The 19,849-nt window shown below is 36.6% G+C and overlaps 1 protein-coding gene across 10 annotated transcripts in view; it reads right to left on the bottom strand.

Annotated features, from left to right (window-relative positions):
* Positions 1 to 10,547: 10,547 nt before the first annotated feature.
* Positions 10,548 to 19,849, bottom strand: part of USP25 (ubiquitin specific peptidase 25) — a 181,669-nt gene continuing 172,367 nt past the window's right edge. For 9 of the 10 annotated variants that reach the window (XM_059688108.1, XM_059688111.1, XM_059688109.1 and 6 more), the window contains 4 exons: positions 17,472 to 17,551; positions 16,245 to 16,368; positions 12,211 to 12,406; positions 10,548 to 11,913 (listed from right to left, as the gene is read on the bottom strand). In XM_059688108.1, the coding sequence (XP_059544091.1) occupies positions 11,741 to 11,913; positions 12,211 to 12,406; positions 16,245 to 16,368; positions 17,472 to 17,551 (573 nt within the window). In that variant the 3' untranslated portion in view covers positions 10,548 to 11,740. Of the gene's footprint in view, positions 11,914 to 12,210; positions 12,407 to 15,921; positions 15,979 to 16,244; positions 16,369 to 17,471; positions 17,552 to 19,849 lie in introns of those variants that run through there. The other variant, XM_059688115.1, reaches the window with a different exon arrangement.

Here is a 19,849-nt window from a genome sequence, read left to right as displayed (position 1 = left end):
ATTAGGAAAACTACTAAGGAATTACTGAGTAATGTACTCATAACTTCAGATGTTTTAAAATAATGCCAAACGCTTTTTCAAAGTGGTTGCACTAATGTACATACCCACAGTACAATCTGTGTGTTTCTCTTGGTACATACACACTTCACCACCATTTGATAGTGCCAAATGTTAATTTTTTTGCCAATCTTGTTGGCATTTGCTGGTATCTCACTGTGGTTTTAATTGCATTTTCCTGATTACTAATGAGGTTGAGCACTTTTTCATGTTTAACAGTCATTTTGATATATTTCTTGTAAAGCCCCTGTTCAAGTCCACTTTTATAATGGAAGATTGTAAATCTGATGAATGGAAATTTGAATTGAACCACCTCAACCAATTCCAAGACTCGAGTCAGTTTGCAGCTCCAGAACCACTCAAACGAAGACCTACTCCCTTTGAGAAAGTTCCCAATGTTGTAGAAGTATCCATATTCTAAGTCATAACCTTCCCCAAAGGAACCTGTGTCCAGTTGCCAAGATGACTGTGCATTGGGGAAAACAATACAATCCAGCATTTCAGATATTTTGGACACTGTATCTAAACTGATAAAATTCCTGGGAATGCAGGAATGCCATTATGGTACGTACACCAGTAAGAATAGAAATATATGTAGGTCAGATGATTAAAGCATTTTGGGCTAGGTTCATCTTAACTGAATTCTCTTTCCAGCAGCTTCCCCCACGCGCCACCCTCCCCTCCCCCACCCTCCGCAACCCCCAGAATAGTCTCTGGCCTTCTGAAATAGTTTTATTTTGGTGCATTTAATTTCCTTGAGGGTTAGGCTGCCTCAACACCCTCTGATTTTTTTGCAACACTGTAGTGTTCATTTTCTTTTGTACTCATAATCACAAATTGAAACTTCTCAGAACTAAAGGAAATTCCAATCAGATTGGGGTCTTACTTTATCAAAATTTATCAGTAATTTCTGTTTCCTGGGGGTCTTAGGACACACAGAACTTCCCTTTTCTTTGCTCTGCAACCTCCTCACATCTGCTAATCTTGGCAAAGTCTTACCAAAATATCGTTTGACTGTAATTTGGTTCCATTCACTTACATTTTTTGGCTCTATGAGAATGCCTTGTCACTTAATTTGCTGAAAATGCTGTCTACAGCTTTCTTTAGCTCTCCTTGTTGCTTTTAAAAAAATGAAAAAAGGATCTGGGAACATTTTAGAGTTTGTCATCTCACCTAAGCACATTCTTTCTTTAGTTTTATTATTGCCTATCCTCTTGCTCACTGCAAATATCTTCTCCCACCACATTGCCTTGTCTTCTTACTCCTCTGGGAATCTTCTGCTGGAAAAGAATGCTTAATGTGTTTACATTGATCAAAAATTTCCTTCATGTTGAGTTCTTTTTCTGTGTTAAGAAATCAATTTTTTAAAAATATATTTTTATTGATTTCAGAGAGAAAGGGAGAGGGAGAGGGAGAGGGAGAGGGAGAGATAGAAACATCAATGATGAGAGAGAATCAGTGACAGGCTGCCTCCTACACACCCCACACTGGGGATGCAGCCCGCAACCCAGACATGTGCCCTGACCGGGAATCGAACCGTGATCTCCTGGTTCATAGGTGGATACTCAGCCACTGAGCCACGCCAGCCAGGCAGGAAATCCACTTTTATTCTAAGATCTTAAAGGTACTCCCCTATGCTATTGTCTAAAAGATTTATATACATCTCTGATTTAGCCAACATGGAACAGCTGGTATCAGAGTAACTTTCCTGCCATCACTGCCCACGAATCTGGATAAAAATATATGAAGATACTTTTTTCAGTGTTTGGACAATGAATACTACAAAGTTGAAATACTTGAGAGCAGTGAAGCATACCATGTAACCTTTCTGGAAAAATTTTCAAACATGAGGCATGGCAAGTGCAACCCCCAAAGGGAAAAGGGACATTTATTTTTCTTTCTTTTTTTCTTCCTTTCTTTTTATTTCTCTCCTCTCTCTCTCCCTCTCCCCCTCCCTCCTTTTTCTTTCTTTCTTTTCTTTCTTCTCTCTCTTTCCTCCCTCCCTCCCTCCCTCCCTCCGTTCCTTCCATCCCTCCTTTCATATGGTATATTTATTTTTTCCATCACTATTTACCCCCCCCCCCATACCCTCTTCCACTCTACCAACCTCCCTATCCGCGCAGTCACCACACTATTGTCTGTGTCCATGAGTTCTCTCTCATTTTTTGTTTTCTTTTTTTACTCAATCAATTTCCAGGACTATTGAAGACATACTGAAGTTCCAAACTGTTAAATTTGGTTTTTATTTTTCTAAGAAATTACTTCTTTAAAAAATGATTCTGATGTATTACTTAAGTAATCAATTTTTTTTTTTTTTTTTTTTTAGTGATTGCTAGTCCAAATTTTAAGTTATGTGTTCTCTGAAAGTGTGAGGACAGCAAAATTTTCATAATTACTGAAAGGGTTGGGGACAATTATAACTAGTACTTCATTTCTTTTCAAGCCTTAGGCCTCTGGTTTAAAAATACTAACTTCCAAAATAAAGATCAGGCAGAAACTTTTGGTATTTTCCACTTAAAATGTATTCGTTTTTTAATATATGCTATCATTTTAAAATTATCATTTTTTACAGTTTCAATTTCTAATATGGCAAACAGCAATAGATATAACTGGCCTAAACAAAAGCTCATTTAGGTTCCCAATAGTTTTTGAGTGTGAAGTGGTTCTGAGGCCAAAAAGTTTGATAGCTACTCTTCTGTGTCAAATAATATTCAAATAGGAACATTTTTTCAAAGTTGAAAAAAAGCTCATTCATAAACACCACAAAACATTAAAATACATTAAGATACCTAAAATTAAAGACAAATGAAAATAATTTTAAAGCTCTACTGAGGGACATAAAAATATAGTAAAAAGTCAAGCAACATTCTTTTTAGATAGGACGATTCAATAGTGTAGGATGCCATAATTCTCCTTATACCAATCTGTGCAAGACAATGTAATTGCAATCAAAATGGCAGTAGGATTTCTTTTTGAAAGGACATGAGTAATTCTAAATTTTTTTTGTAAGAGTACAGAAATTCTGGCAAAAATGAGTATTAAGGGTATGTGTGTTAGGGGTAACACTTAACTTATTAGATAGGAAAACATGTATGTTACATATAAAATATTTTAAATCAATGTTAAAACAATAGTAATTAATAGTAATGGTAGTGAATAGACAAAAACAAATGGAACTGAAAAGTGTTTATAAATATCAAATGTAAAAATTTATTATCTAATGAAGATTACATTTTAGATCAGTAAGGGAAAAGAATTATTTTATAAATATATTAGACAACTAGATAATCTTGACAGAAATTTGTGAATCCTTACCTCACACCATAATATAATTTTCAACTGCATTAAAGACTGACATAAAAAACAATCATAAACATATTAGAAGAAAACACAGGTATTTTTATAATACTGGACAGAGAAAACTCTTCCGAACATGATATCAAAGGCAGAAATGATAAAGCAGGTCAACAGATCTGAATAAAAACAAAAAGTCATGAAACAATTTAAAAATAAAGTGACAAACAAGTGCAATGTGTGTAATAAAAGATTAATGATTTCTAACATGAATTACTGCAAATTTATAGATATGAATATCCACAAGAAAAAGTGCAAAGGGCATAAGAAAGTAGCTATACAATAAATACAAACAGCCATTAACATTGAAGTATTTCACTCTCACAAAAAATAAAAATAATACAATAAGCTTTTGGCTGTTACTGAAAAATCTTAATGACTGATAACATTGTATGTCATTGAACTTGTGAATAAACACTCTCACACACTAGTGGTAGCAATGTAAACTGGAGTAGCTTTGGTGAAGAACAGTTTGACAATTCAGTTCAACATTTTTAATTTGTATACTCAATAGCTCAGAAATTATACATCTAGAAATTAAGCAGAAAGACAAAAGGTATAGAAATAATATACACAGACATAAGTAGCAGCCTACATTATATAAATTATAGTACATGTTCCTTAGAATCAAATACTACAGGAGAGTAAGACAGGTAGATCCATACATACTTTCTTAAAATATATCCACATTTATTATATTTTCTATGCTTATGAAAACCGCTTATATATAGTTGCCTGTGTATGTATATGTGCACAAGTACAGAAAGATGTCCCGAGGCATCAATACAAAAATGTTAAGTATGTAGTTCTGGGTAGATGTATTTGGGCAGATTATTACTTTTGTCTTATTACATAAGCTTTGTTTTATATATGCACTACCTGGCAGATTATGTGGCACGCGGTATGCATGCAAAAAAATGTGTGGATGGGTATGAATTCATTTTATAAGACAACCCTCTACTGCTGATTTTAAAAATAAAGCATTAAATAGCCATCATTAAAAGATCTCATTTGATAGAACATAGCAACAAGATTTCAATTAGAACTAGTGCATTTAGTCTTGAGGTCCCAGAGACAGTTTACAAATAAATTCCTGAACAGTGTTTTAGGGATTAACTTTTGGATAAAAAGGAATCTCTGAAAGGAACTAGTGTGTTAGTTCTTTACCTATTGTCTCAGTTCCAATTCAGCTCCACGCTTGTATCCTCAGCTCTGTAATGCTGGTGCTGGGATTGCAAACTGCATTTTCCTGACCCATTTGCTGCATCCACTTAGATTCTGCCAGGAAGTTCTACCAGAGGACAGTTGGAAGGCAGAAAAACAAGTTTTACTTCCTAGTCTTTGCCTGGCAATTCTACCAGTGTTGACCTAATAGTGTCAGTTGATTACAGTCTTTAACCACTTTAAGATCTTCTAGAACTATCTTCATTGCATCCCTCAGAAGTAGCAAGAGTGGAGAGGTGGTGAACATCCTCAGACTGAGCAACTGCATGGGGACTTGGAGCTCTAAGCTCCAAGTGCTATCTGATGTGCTATCTGATGTGGTGAAGTGGTGAATGGCAGGATCAAGACAAAAGGACAAATGTTAAAGGCCAACTTGCTCAGGTTAGCACTTTGGATGGTGTGTGAATGTTCCAGGGGTATTAACAGAGGAAAATGTCCATGTCAGTAAGGGTCTGGACAGCTTTGTACAACAGAACTTTCTGTAATAATGGAAATGTCCAATACATTGTACAATGTGATAGACAACAGTCACATGCCGCTATTGAGCATATGAAATATGGCTAGTATGCCTAAGTAATTTTATTTGGTTTAAATTAAATAGCTACATGTGGCTGGTGGCTAAAGTATTGGACAACGGAGATCTAAGGTGACTGTAGGGCTAGAGAACCTGCAAGACTCCACCTCTATCAAGTTGCCAGATATCTTCAAAGTTACTGGGGACGCAAAACCCAGAGATATTATCTTCTTCTAAAGAAGCCCAGTTCAGCAATGGAAGACAAACATGCAAAAACTCTTTGAAAGATTATTCTGCCAACAATGTGGAAGACAGATTGTAGGGACAATATTAAATATAGATTTGGCTCCTTGTCAAAATTAAGAGTTCAACAACAACAACAAAAAAGGGACGCATGAGCAACTATTAAAGAATTTGACCTGTTCACAACTTGGCAATCCATGGGAAATAAAAGTAGAATTGAAAATAATTTCCCATTTCTAGATTATTATATAATTTCCAAGGGAATATGAGAATCAGGCTTGGGAAGAAGTGAGGGATTGTTTTGGATTGCAAGGTTTAAAATGCTTGTGAAACATCCAAGTCTAGATGAACAACTGGAAATTAACTCACAGGGAAGGTATGCTTAGAAACATGGATCTGTGAGCCGGCGTGTAGGCAGTGCAGGAAGACAAGGTAGTAGACACGACCACCTAGGAAAGGTGAAGAGTTACAAGGGGCCTTGACAATTGTGATATTTAGGGAACAGAGAAAAGAAAATGATAAGGAATGCAGACAGGAATAAGAGTAGCTCAAAGAACCTGTCTCAGGAAGGTAAGGTTCTAAAAATCAGGAGCAAGAGTAGCCAAGTGACAAACTGTAAAAAGGGCTGATAATTATTGAACACTGTGTGGCAGAGATTATTAAAGTGTTTCATATATAGAACCCCATTTAATCTTTTCAGAATCCTGTAAGGTGGGTTATAGTGTAATTCCACTTTACAGATGGAGAAACTAAGGTACATAAAAGCTGAGCTCACTTAAGGTCAACCCGCAGCTCCCTGACCCAGGATCTGGACCTAGGCATCTGGTCTAGAGCCTACACTCTGAAGCCACTCGGAAGAGAGAAGTCCAATGAGCTACAGACTGAAAACGTTGGCGTGCCGCTTCGGCTGGAGCACATACCAAAGCAAGTTGGCCCTATGATTGAGGCGGCCAAGCAGTACACTTAACCCTCTGCTTTTCCTGTGACGTACAATAATGCGAACAGCAAACTTCTTCACCTAAATGCTTTAGCTAGGTTTAATTAGTCTCTCAGGGCAGGGCCACAGATGATTCTTAGAATTGAAGTTGGAGAAGCATTTACCAAATGTCCTCACTTTCAAGTCTTTTAGGAACCCACATGCTTCTGATACACAGCAGGGGTAAGAAATACTAGTCTAGCACTGGATTGATGAAGAATGAAGGCCATCTGCTAAGGGACAATCTGATGTACCGACCATGGACTAGTATAAGCATGTCAAACGCAAAGGCTAACACGGGCCAAGTAAACAAGGTTTAAGTTGATGTGGGCCGCAAAAAAACAAAAAGCTTCAATTTTCATAGAAACATAGGTTTATTTCAATAGAGACATGCTGAATACAAAGGGCTGAAATAAATCAATAATCATTACATAAAATATTAGAACATTTTAATAAAAATTAATATTTTTTCTTGACCATTAACTTACTAGACACTGAATAACAGCACAAATTAATAAGCATAGCACAAATAAACCTATTTTTCTTGTTCTCCAAAGCGAAATATTTCCTGTTGTGCACACCAAACAAGTCAGTCCAAAACTAATGACGTGGCAATTGGCTGCTAAAATATTCGCTGCTAGTATTAGAGAGAAATGGTGCGCATAAGGAGCATAAAGGAAATGAATGCAACACGATTATAGTATTCAGTCATTAGGGAACATTGTAGTTCATGATTAATAATTATGTATAACGATATTGTAGAAATCAAGTTACGAAATTTTTATTAAAACATTTCTTACATATCATTATATTGGCTGGTCTGCAAAACTACAGCCCATGGGCCATGAGTTTGACATGCTTGGACTGGTACAGTGGTCAGCAAACTCATTAGTCAACAGAGCCAAATATCAACAGTACAACGACTGAAATTTCTTTTGAAAGCCAAATTTTTTGAACTTAAATTATATAGGTAGGTACATTGTTACTAACTTAATTAGTGACTAAAAATGATTTTGTTTAGTTTTAGGTTTGAGGCTTAGAAAGAGGCACACTCAAGGGGCCAAAGAGCCGCATGTGGCTCGCGAGCCGCAGTTTGCAGACCATGGGGCTAGTACATGGCAAAAAAAGAGAACTTTTTAAAAATTAATTTTGTAGAAAAACAATTACGTCCAAAAATAATGGATGTAATTTAAATTTATAAATTCATTTTATACATTTGATTTTATTTATATTTTTCTCATAACACTGGATTTTCAATGTCCATCCCCCATTACATTCTGGTTATCTAATCATTACCTGTAAACTTACAGGTTTAGAGGAGAAATTTGAAGGGGAAGATCCTACTCAATGTCCCCAATTGTCTTATTAGGCAAAGGAAACATTACCCCATTCTTACTGGAGCTGACATTGGATAGGAGCTGAGGACGGTAGTGAAAGTTTGAAATAGTCATTGAGAAGAATTGTGTATGGAATGAAAAAGGATTTTTTAAATTTTGGTGTGTGTGTATGTTTGTATTCAATTGTGTAGATAGTCTGTCACTCATGCCTCATTTAACGTTTATTGGTGTATTTATTATTATTGGTGTTTCAGGCCCAGTGCATGAATTTGTGCGGGGGGAGAGACCGCAAGAGGTTGGCCGGTCACCAGCCAAGGGAGGTTGGCTGTGGGAGTGCACTGACCACCAGGGGGCAGCTCCTGCGTTGAGCATCTGTCCCCTAGTGGTCAGTGTGCGTCATAGTGACGGGTCGTCCCTAACGGTTGCTTGGGCTTTTATATATATAGATTACTGTTAAGTCACCTCTATCAAAGCTAATCAGAAAAAGGTGGACTGGAGGGGGAAGGAGAAAGTAGATGGCATCTCATTTTTGTAAAGGCATTCCATTCCTCTCCCAAAAAAGCCAATACTGCTTATGTGTATACACTGTGTAACATTATGCAAACATGGAAAATACGTAGCCACAACGTTTATCAGTAGTACCTCCAGGGTGGGGGTGGAATAAAAAAGGGATGGGGAGTAGGTAAGAATAAAAACACTAGCAAAACAGAAACAGAACCGTGACACAATGTTAAGTAAACCTGATGAAATAAACACAAGAACAAGGACCAGTCAACATGCGCTACTGCATTCATTCAGCAAAGATTTGTTCAATAAAAACACTGACTGATTAGATGAATGCTTTGTGAGCACTTTCTAACATACGTGTTATATCTACTATAGGTTTTGGAGAAGTATAAGTTAGAAAACAAAAAAGTAGATGTAAGAACAGAACTATAATCTTGAGGCTGAAAATGGTATTTCTGTTTTTGGAAAGGAGCTATGAACTGGGTCATCACATATTGCTATGGACTAAATTGTGTTTCCCCTACCCCCTGCCAAATTCATGTGTTGAAGCCCTTACCCACAATGTGACTACCTCTTTAAAGGCTGTATCTCCATATGCAATTAAGATTAAATGAGGGTGGGGCTCTAATCCAATATGACTGGTATCCTTATAAGAAGAGGGACCCCAGAAATATGTGCATGCACAAAGAGAGAAGGCTGTCTACAAGCCATGAAGTGGCCCCAGGAGAAACTAAACCTGTCAACACCTTGATTTTGGACTTCCAGACTCCAGAACTGTGAGAAAATGTGTTTTTTAAGCCACAATTCTATGGTATTTTGTTTTGGCAGGCCTAGCCAACTAATACATATAAGTTGAATAAAATTAAACGGTGTTTAATTTGTTTAATGATGTAAATTCTTTTTTTAAATTAACCTCCCCCCAGCAACGGAGTGATTGTACTTTTGGAAAAGGACAGGGGGATCTAGAGGCAGAGTCAATAATTCTGAATTATAGAGCAAAGACACTGGCCTTGTAGAGAATCAGATAAAGGAGAAAATCCACCTTAGTCTCAAACCTAAAACTAAGCAAAATCATTTTTAGTCATGTCCTTGGAATTACAAGTGAGGGAAATATGAGAATCTTCCAACACACAGGGGATCCCAAGTAAATGGAAATTAAAAAGCATCGACTTGAGGTGCAGTGGATCTCAGACTTGAGCAGATCAGAATCATCTGAAGGACTTGTTAAAACACAGGTCACTTGAGGATCTTCTGAATCAGGAATCTGGTGTGGGACTCACGAATTTCCAGTTCTAGCATGTTCCCAGACGTTGCTGAAGCTGCTGGTCTGAGATCACGATTTGAGAACTGATTCAGTGTATGGTCATTATAGTATTTTAATGAACCTAGAAAGTATTAGCGGGGCCTCACAGGTTCACTCATGACTACAGTCTCCCTATGCCCTGTGTTTGTAAGAAATTCATACAAGTCTTAAGTTCTATCTGTTTGAATTCTGCGTTGTATTACTGCAAAACATAATTTTTGGGGGATGGGAAGGGAGGACTATAGTAATCAAAATGAGAGTCATTTAAATAAAAATAAAATCTGCCACAGACAACAGTTTTATGAAGTTCCAAATTTTATATTCCTGCCTATAAATTATATTTAACCCAGTAAATAAGGTAAGGAAATTTTGCTGACCTAAATATTAAAGCCGATATAAAAACAAGTAATTTCTCTGGTTCTTGAAAAAGGTCACTTCTGTAAATAAGTACCTCAGGTTCATTACTAGGAATAAATAAACTGGCTTTTCAGTATGAAGTAAATATAATAATAAAACTTACCTTCGGCACAAGAGCCACATACGACTCTCTGGATGTGGCTTATATAAGGAGAAATTTCCACCTGGTGTTTGGGTGTGTTGTGTCTCAGTAGTCAGTTAGACACATAAACACAGATCACTTTACCGTTATGGTAGAATATCATAAAATACTGCAGATAATTTAGAAAAGCTTAGATAATTCATATAAAGTTTCTGAGGTTTTGAAAGAACTTGAAAACCAATGCAGAACACAGATTCTGCTGAAGTGAAGAATATAAAATTTGAATCAAAACACATTTGGATAGCTACGATATGCAAAATCTACACTTATGAAAGAAACAGTACCAGGTCCTTGTCATTAATGCCTTAACAGCATACTGATACCTTTGTAAGGAGCATCCTAGAACAACTTCATATTCCCCTTTCCTCCTCTGTCCAGGATCTTTTGTGAGAGGCACTTACACAGAGCACTTTTGGCGGCGCCGTAACAAACATACGCATGGTATAATGATATATTTTACTAAGCTAACAAAGTATTGTTCATAAAAAAATTTTATAAATTCAAAAATAGGTTGTTGGTAACATGATTACCTTTAAAGCATTGATTTTGATTCACAATGTTACTTCATTAATCTTAAACAGAAGTTCCATCTATAAAATGTTCCACAGCTTCTTCCTTATTAAAAAGGTGGTAAATAAAAGCAGGTCAGATACTCAAATTCTAGGTCAACAACAGCAACTTCATTTCACAGCACTGATTAGCAGAGAACATTTTCAATTAAAGTAATATACAATTTACAAAAAAAATAGAATGATTCTGTAATGCAAAACATTGTCTTCCACTACAAAGAATATGTGTGTATGTGTGCATGTGTATGTATTATGTATACATATACATATTTCTTATGTTTCCCTATTAAATAGCCCTTATTCAAGTATATTTTCTCGTATCTTTTGAAATAATCACCTTGCTATATTATTTGTAAATACATAAAAAAATAAAAGGTTAATCTAAGAAATGTTAAAAGTTTCAGTGTGGTTGACTTAGTCACTCACTTTAGTGAAAACCTGATTTGAATTCAAAATAAGTTTAGGTGCCATATTAAGTTTAACTACTTAGAAAAAATATATAAATATATGTATTTGTCAAATATTTAGTAAATTTCCAATGTGCTAACATTAGAGCAGAATAAAAAGTCTTTATTACTCATCACCCACTCTTAATCCCCAAAATTCATTTATATAACTAAAATAACACACTAATATACAATATACCTGCTTACAAACACATAGGTAGCCATAAATAAAACTTTATTCTTTAATTCCATTTACAAGCTACCAAATGTTATGTATCGTACACAGTGCTGAACACTTAAATGGCTGTAGCCATGGAAGGATCCAGACTCAATGGAACAATGTAGGTAAAGATAAAAGCAGTAATACTGTAAGAGAAAGGTGGCAAAAACATGGTTTTTCAATGATACGATCAATCAGATTTGTAATTATACATGAGATCTGGCTAAGACAAAGTCTGAGAGCCATGCGATTCCCAGCTTTATTGTTTGCAGTCCAGCTAAAGTCTGTATAGTCATTTTGTATTTTGAAGTCATTAAAATAAAAAAATGTTAAAAACTATAGCAGCAACAAGCAAACCTTGTGACAAGAAGGCAAGGGTTAAGAACTGAAAAAAAAGTTTACACAGTGTGTTTAGGGAAAGTGTGCGCTGTTTATCTTCCATCAGCAGGAGTTCGACTGAGGGACAACATGATTCGGGCAAATCTCTCGCACAGTTCAAGTGTGGAATATGAAGGTAACTTCGGTGGCTCCTGGAAACCTTTAATCTCCGTAGAACAATCGAGAAGTTTTGGCAGAAAATCTGTCAGCTTCTCTTGGAGGTTTGCTGCAAATAAAAACAATTAGAGGTAACTAAGGATAGAGAGCGAGTGAAATTATCTTTAAGATGATTTATTAACTTGGAGTGGCCAGTTGATGATTCATTTTAAAATATATAAAATAATTATCATCCTGAGGGAAGAGATAAAAGATAATGACAATGAGTTCATAGCTTAGTTTGTAAATAAGAAAAAAGTAATGTGAATATTACAAAATATAAAAAATGATACAAATAAATAACATTAATTCTAACTGCTTTAAATTCCAACCAACTCAGATGTCCACTAGCATTATTTAAACTTACATTCCATTTCTTGTCCAAGATAAGAGCACCATCGATTTCTCATATCTTCCACAGCAAGTATATCTTTCTCTTCCATTTCATCCACCAATAATAAGGGCAAAAATGGGACAATAAACTCATTCATAATAATCAGGCCACTGTTTACTTCTCGATCCTCTCCAGATTCAAACAGTTCTGCAGCTTGCTCATTTAATTTCTTAATGCAATGAGAAAAAGAACAGGTTTGTTTTCTTTTTTAATGTAATAAAATACCCGTAAGTATAAATACTGAAGATGATATAATGAGTATGCTCACAAACGGTATTAGAACAAATGGCAATCAGGAAAAATAATCTCAAGCTATTCTAGCATGAAAAATCTCTTAGAAAAAGCTATGTGTATTAACAACAGAAATAAAAGGAAAAAGAAGTGGGGAAAATATTGTTGTTATGCTTTTAAAATTTGTGTTTAGCTTATATTGATCATCACTACAGGGGGCAATTTTTATTTATTCTCCAGGGATGAACTCCCCCCAGTACTAAAATTTAATAAGCACTCAAAGTAATTTTGAAAATAAAGAGATTCAAACTCCATATTAATTTTGAAAAACTATCATTTCTCTATAAATGTGAATTGAACAAGAAAAGCTATATTCTTTCATACAAAAATATGAAAGTAAACAATTAATTCATTTATCCCTTCAAAAAATTCTTACTGAGTTCATGGCATGTGCCAGAAACTGTTCTAGATGCAGGAGTACTTAAGTGATTAATACAGAAAACTCTCATGGAGCTTACGATGTGGTACAGTGACTTGTAAGCTTTTTTGGTGAAGAACAAGACAGGAAATATTTTAGGCCTTGAGGGCCATATTGTTTCTGCTGCAATTACTCAGCCATGCCATTGTCTTACAAAGGCAGCCACATCTTACCTAATAATAGACAAACATGCAAATTGACCATCTTTCCGCTACGCCCACCAGCCAATCGGATGGGTATGCAAATTAACCCAACAAAGATGGCGGTTAATTTGCATACGTAGGCGCCCAGTGGCCTGGGTCCCGGGAACATCATCGGCACCCAGGTCACTCCGAGGTAGGCCTCCGTGTGGGCCCTGAGCCTCCTAGGAAGGGCCTGAGCCAGGGGGCTCCTGGGCAGGGCCGAGCCTGCGATGGGAGCTGAGGGGGCCCCTGCCCAGGCCTAAAGCCTTGGCCAGAGGTATTAGGCCTGGGCAGGGGCCGAGCTGGCGATCTGTGTGAACTACAGAGGAAACACCTTTCTGACCACTCATTGGGTAAGCTCCCTGTATGCCACTGGTAATATTCTTAGTAACTTGGGTAATAAGAATCCAAAAAGGTGATCTAGGGCTCTTCCACCTCACTCCTGGAGAAAAAAAGGAAGGTCCGCTGCTGGAGGGCTAAGAAATGTCATATCCTGCTCTAGCCGGTTTGGCTCAGTGGGTAATGCCTCGGCCTGCCCACCGCAGGGTCTAGGTTCAATTCTGACCAAGGACATGTACCTAGGTTACAGGCTCCTCCCTGGCCCGGGCCCAGGTCAGGGCTCATGCAGGAGGCAACCAATCAAAGTGTTCCTCTCACTTTGATGTTTCTGTCTTTACCTTCTCTTCCACATTCTCTAAAAATCAATGGAAGCATATCCTCAGGTGAGGATAAAAAAAAAAAAAAAGAAAGAAAGAAAGAAAGAAATGCCATATCCTATGAAAGATGCATCTTGAAAATGCCTAAAGAAAGTTGTCATTTTTTCATGGTGAAGGGACTGGAGTCCGTGTTGATGAAAACACCTTGGATGCTGCGGTGACTGGCAGTGGCTGCAGCAGCGGGGTGATGGGGCTGGTGCCTTCCCCTGATCAGCCTGGTCGCCTCCCACAAAGGGAGGCCAGACTGTGGTTTAGGCACGCTCCCCAAGGGGAGCACGGAGCAGGCCTAAGTCGTCAGAAGGACATCCCCTGAGGGCTCCCAGTATGTGAGAGGGGGCAGGCTGGGGTGAGGGACAGCCCCCTCCCCCCACCCCCGTGCCAGTGCATGAATTTCATGCACCGGGCCCCTAGTATGAATTATAAATGAGTATGGTTATGTTTCAAATGAAACTTGAGAAAAACAAGTGACAGGCTGGAGTACAGGCCAAGTACGCTGATCCCTAATCTAGTAGAACTGAGAAATCCTTAAGGATAAGAAATATAGACATAAGAGATAGATAAGGAATCCAGGCAAAATAAGCGCTATAATATTTAAGGGCTTATGTTTGAAATCTTATGTTTATAGCATGATAAATATGATTTCAAATAACCATAGTGTTAAGCTGAATTTCAAATATAAAGATTATATTATTTGTTTTTTTTACATTCTGGAATAGTTTATTTCCTAGTCACTGTTGAAGTTTTATTGTTACACATCCATATACAATAAAACAAACTTCTAATTACTACAGAGAACCCAGATTGTCTTGTGGGCAGAGAACATATCAAGAGTTTGTAGACTGGTTGCAAATGCAAGAAGCAGATGCAAATACTATTGAAAAGGTAAATTTATACCCCCCAAAAACAATCCTATGCTATTATTACAAAGATGCTTACCTCCTATGTATTTGATCTTTATTTCAGTTTGTTAAAGAAGGTTATACACTTTCTGATATTCTTTATAACATTTTTTTAAATATTTTATTAATTTTTTACAGAGAGGAAGGGAGAGAGATAGAGAGTTAGAAACATCGATGAGAGAGAAACATCGATCAGCCACCTCCTGCACACTCCCCGCTGGGGATGTGCCCGCAACCAAGGTACATGCCCCTGACCGGAATCGAACCTGGGACCCTTCAGTCCGCAGGCCGGCGCTCTATCCACTGAGCCAAACCGGTTTCGGCAACTTTCTGATATTCTTAATGATACCACTAAGGAAGACCTCAGATACCTTGGTCTATGGTAAGAACAGTCTCAGAACACTTTGCACAATAGAAAATGACTTTTTTCATGTGATTATGCTTTGAAATAAAGTAGTAGAAAACAAAGTGCAGCTGCCTTTCCCCCTTCATTGAATCTAACTCCTTTTTCTATGGCTTAGAAAACTCCAAACTCTGCAGTTTTCCCAGGCTCAAGTTGGGACCTAAAGCCGAGGGATGACAGAAGCTGAAGCCTCTGCAGGAAAAGCAGGAAGGCAAGGTAAGTGCTCTCCCCATTCTGTGCTTCACCAAAACCCTTCTTTAAATGGCAGCCTGCATTCTGGTTCCCATATCATCTTAAATGGGCTGTTCTGCACAGATCAGCACACTTGCACATACCTCTGAGGGCATGCCCCACTCCTGCTGGGGCACAAGTGTAACCTTCATGTGTGAAAATAACATATTTATATTTTAGCTAAGTTTTTAAGACAAGATAGAAAATCTAGAGTTATGTACTATAGTTTTTGCCATAGGGCTCCTAAACAAGTATTCCGTGGTGTTGCTTTGAAGTTATCTTTTGACTCTAAAGAAGGCTCTTGTTTTTGTTTCATAGTGGTGGGCTCCTCTGCAGGCTCTGGAGCGCAGTCTCCCAGTACAGAAGACGGACTCGGGGGCCCCCTGGCAACCCAAAACACTGAACCAGTCGGCAAAGCCACGGGACAGAGGGAGATAGGAGTCCACATCTTTGTTGTTAAATTTCTCATAGAGACACACATAAAACTTGTATCATTCTTGTGCAATTTACTTTTAGCTTGGAGAGAGGCTTAAGTATTAATTACATTCTATGCAGCCTCTCCTTTCCTACCAAGAAGGGAGTGGCAGAGTGATGAAGAAATCTAAATATAAAAATGTAATCATTCTGATCCCATTTCAAGAACATTTATGGTTTATCACATGCAATACTTAGGATCCATAGAAAAGAAGGGATAAAGAATTGAGTCTATTCTCCCATTCTTAAGGGAGTAACCCCAGATTACAGACATCATCAAATTCTTACCCCATCAGAGTTTATAAAGTCAATCAGTTATATATGAGTCTGGAAAATTTGCTCAATGTAAGACAAAAAGATAAAGTAAACAAATATTATGTACATTTAACTTACAAGTAAACATTCTCTTCTATAATGTGATATCAACTCTTCATCATGTCCTCTGTAAGGGCCTTTGGACAAGAGTTCTTTGTTATTCTGATAGGCACAGATAAGGAACAGCAAGGAATCTATATAACTTAAAAATTGTAAGAAACAGATAGCATTAGTATTTCACATAAAATCCAATTATAATTATAAAAAAATTTAAATAAACACATTTTGATTATCCAGAACAACATTATAATAAAAACTATCATCTGATGTATTGGAAGACTGAGAGCCTTGCTTTAAAAAAAAGGCATATAAAATAAAATAAAAATAACAAAAAATAAAAACAGGCACATATGAAACCATGAGACAGTTATGTCTTAAAAGTGAAATACAAAAAAATCAAATAAATGAAACAAAACAAACAAAAATTGGGAGAAAAGGCCATAATTGATGAATTCAGGTAGTTGCTTTTGTCTGCTTTGAAATTTATTTTCCTGATGTCTTTCATTTAGATTCAAAACCAAGACATGTGAAAGTCAATAAACTACTTGTTTAATGTAATGTCATTTTTGTTTGAAGAAAGAATGTTACTTTGTTTTTTAACCACATCATTGGTTCGTTCAGTGACTATTTGGTCAGGTTTTTTCTATGCCACAGGAACAGTTCTAGTCACTGAGAAAAACTTCATGTTGTGGGGAGAATATCCAAGGGAGATGAGAAAAACATGGGAACTCTAGCAAGATGCAAAGAAACATGAAAGGCTGGAAGTGTAGCCTTGTATTATATTTAATACAAGTAATATTACTTTGTTAATTAAATCTAGAAATTATGGAGTTCAAACTAGTTAATAAAAGGAGAGGAAACTGAGTGTTATATCTGCCTATGAAACAATTACCTTCTAACATGCTACAGGAAAAAATACATAGATATATGTTTGTAAAACTGAAATATTAAAGATATTTTAAGATATTTCCATTGTGTTAGTTTGTCCAATCATAACATATCTTTCTATAGATTAATTCATAAAAATGGAACATCCTAAAAAGTAAAATATTATAAAGAAAACTCTAGAGGATACACTGCCAATCAGTGTTAATGCTTATTATATAATTTCATGTGTTCAGATATAAATGATCAATTCTATATTCTAATGTTCAAGCACAGAATTATTGGGAAATTAATGCATTTGTGACAAATCAAATTACAAAAATTAAGCTCTTCTTTTCAGCTGTGTCCACTTTTCCTTACCTTTCTCTTTGAAAATTTTCTAGTCCAATTATGAGATACATGGTTGTTTCCCTGAATTTTCTATAATCCTGATGCCATTCCTGTAAGTGAAAGAAAATATAAAAGTATATACAAGAAGAAAACTACAATAAAAACTCTTCATAAAGTAATACACAATTCTAATAACTACTTGGGTTTTTTAAAAATTTGATTTTAGAGAGATAGAGAAACATCGGTATGTGCCCTAATCAGGATCAAACCCGTTACCTTTCCATTCACAGGATGATGCTCAACCAACTGAGCCATGTCAGCCAGGGCTGATAACTATTTGAATTAATAGAAGCAAAGGGTTCAAAATTTAGATGAACTAGAGCTAAATCAAGACTTTAGTTTCTGACAAAGACTATTTCTTAGTAAAATAATAAACATAAAAATGATTAGACATTGATGAAAAATTAAATGACAAAGATCTCATCAGAAACGTAAGAAATATAAGATAGGATAATCAATCTGGTTATCTCTAAAAAATTCCTCAGTACAAAAACATGAAAATATAGAGTGGGGCAAAAGTAGGTTTACAGTTCTGAGTACGTGAAACTGAGTTTATTCTTTTATTATTATTTATTATTGTGTGATTTTCCATAAACAACTACAAACCTACTTTTGTCCCACCCTGCATCTACATCACACTGAATGTAGGAGGTAAATGAATTTCCTACTCTAATGTGAAACAAAGTCTGAAGTCTATTATTTGATGCAGAATTTAAAGGAACTAAAAGAAAAAAATGTTTTAGCATAGTAAGTTTATTTGATCATTTACTTTTTGCAAATTTGTGTGGAATTTGACTTTAAATGTGGCATGTGAATGGTCTACTCATCTGAGACACAGTGAAAAGGATAGATGCATTTCCCATTTCACTGCCCCACTTCCTAAAAGCCGATTGTAGGGCAAGTAGCAGGACTAACACACTCAAAACTGACATCCTATATAAATCATGATTTTTTTTCTTATTTAATAAAAATTGACTAAGGAAAACATAACTAAAATACAATATAGGAGTATGCTATAAAAGACACTGATAATAAAAGTGTTAAAGCTCTTATATAGACACTAGAGGCCCGATGCACGATGATTTGTGCAAGAATGGGCCTTCCTTCCCCTGGCTGCTGGCACTGCCTTTGTTCAGGCCGGAGCCGCTTTTCCTCCTTCACTCCAGCCTGGAGCTGCCTTTCTGCCTTCCCATGCTGCCCAGAGGCCCGGAGCGGCTGGGGCAGTGCAGAATGCCTGTGTTGTCACCATGGCGATGATGCAAGCGTCACCAGCCCTGCCCTGGCCACTCGGCACCTGTGCATGCAAATTAATCCGCCATCTTTGTTGGGTTAATTTGCATACACACTCCTGATTGGCTGGTGGGCGTTGTGAAGGTATGGTCAATTTGCATCTTTCTCTTTTATTAGTGTAGATTATTATAAGAAAATGAAAGTAAGAAACATATAGACCTGTTATTGGCCTACTATATTCTCCCTGAATATAAATCATTTTAATTTTTAATTTTAAGGTTTTGAGGTATATTTTTTATATTACTAGTAAATCTTAATAACAAATTAAGGCAAAATTTGTTTGCAAGTATAAAGTTAGCTTCTTGGGAAAGTATTCAAATTGCTACTCTACTGTCATTAAAGAACTGCCTTAGAAGTTGGTAAACTCTTTCCCTAAAAAAGGCTAGAAAGTAAATGTTTTAGGATTTGCAGTCAACTATGTGGCTACAGTGTGGAAACATACACAAACAAATGGCTGTGTTTCAATTAAACTTATTTATAAAAATAGGTGGTGAACTGCATTTGGTTTGCAGGCCAATGTTTGCTGATCCCTGACTTAGAGCAAGACAAAGATATATGACATGTTAAGAAATCCAAAAACATGTTATGTGAATACCTGTAAGATGTAATGACTCTGAAATTAGAAAGAATACAAGATATTTTCAGAATGAAAATATGCTGAATCCAATCTGATAAAGCAACCTTAGGGAGGGACTACAGAATCAAATCACAACTTAAAATTAAGTTGTAACCTGAATTTTGGGGACAGATGTAGACTTCACAACCAATTTGCTTGCCATCTCTAGCATATATCCTGTGTCCACTGATTTGTATGTCCCTAGATTCCCTATTATGCTTTATTATTCTAATATACCCATTCTTACGCTAATTTATATAATAAAGAGGTAATATGCAAATTGTCCGTTACCGCATCATAGTAATGACTGTTCAACAGGCTGCACACGCAGCAGGGGAACTTGCATGAGGCTCGTTTCCCTTCCCCTGGCACCATGCCCTGTCGAAATGCACTCTGCTTGAGGACGCCACCAAACCCCCCTGAGGTGGGGAAGACCGAGTGG

The sequence above is a fragment of the Myotis daubentonii genome, chromosome 3, assembly GCF_963259705.1.
Source record: "Myotis daubentonii chromosome 3, mMyoDau2.1, whole genome shotgun sequence".
Taxonomy (NCBI): Eukaryota; Metazoa; Chordata; class Mammalia; order Chiroptera; family Vespertilionidae; genus Myotis; species Myotis daubentonii.
Note: the sequence above shows the minus strand (reverse complement) of the source record. Positions and strands in the feature narration are given on the sequence as shown.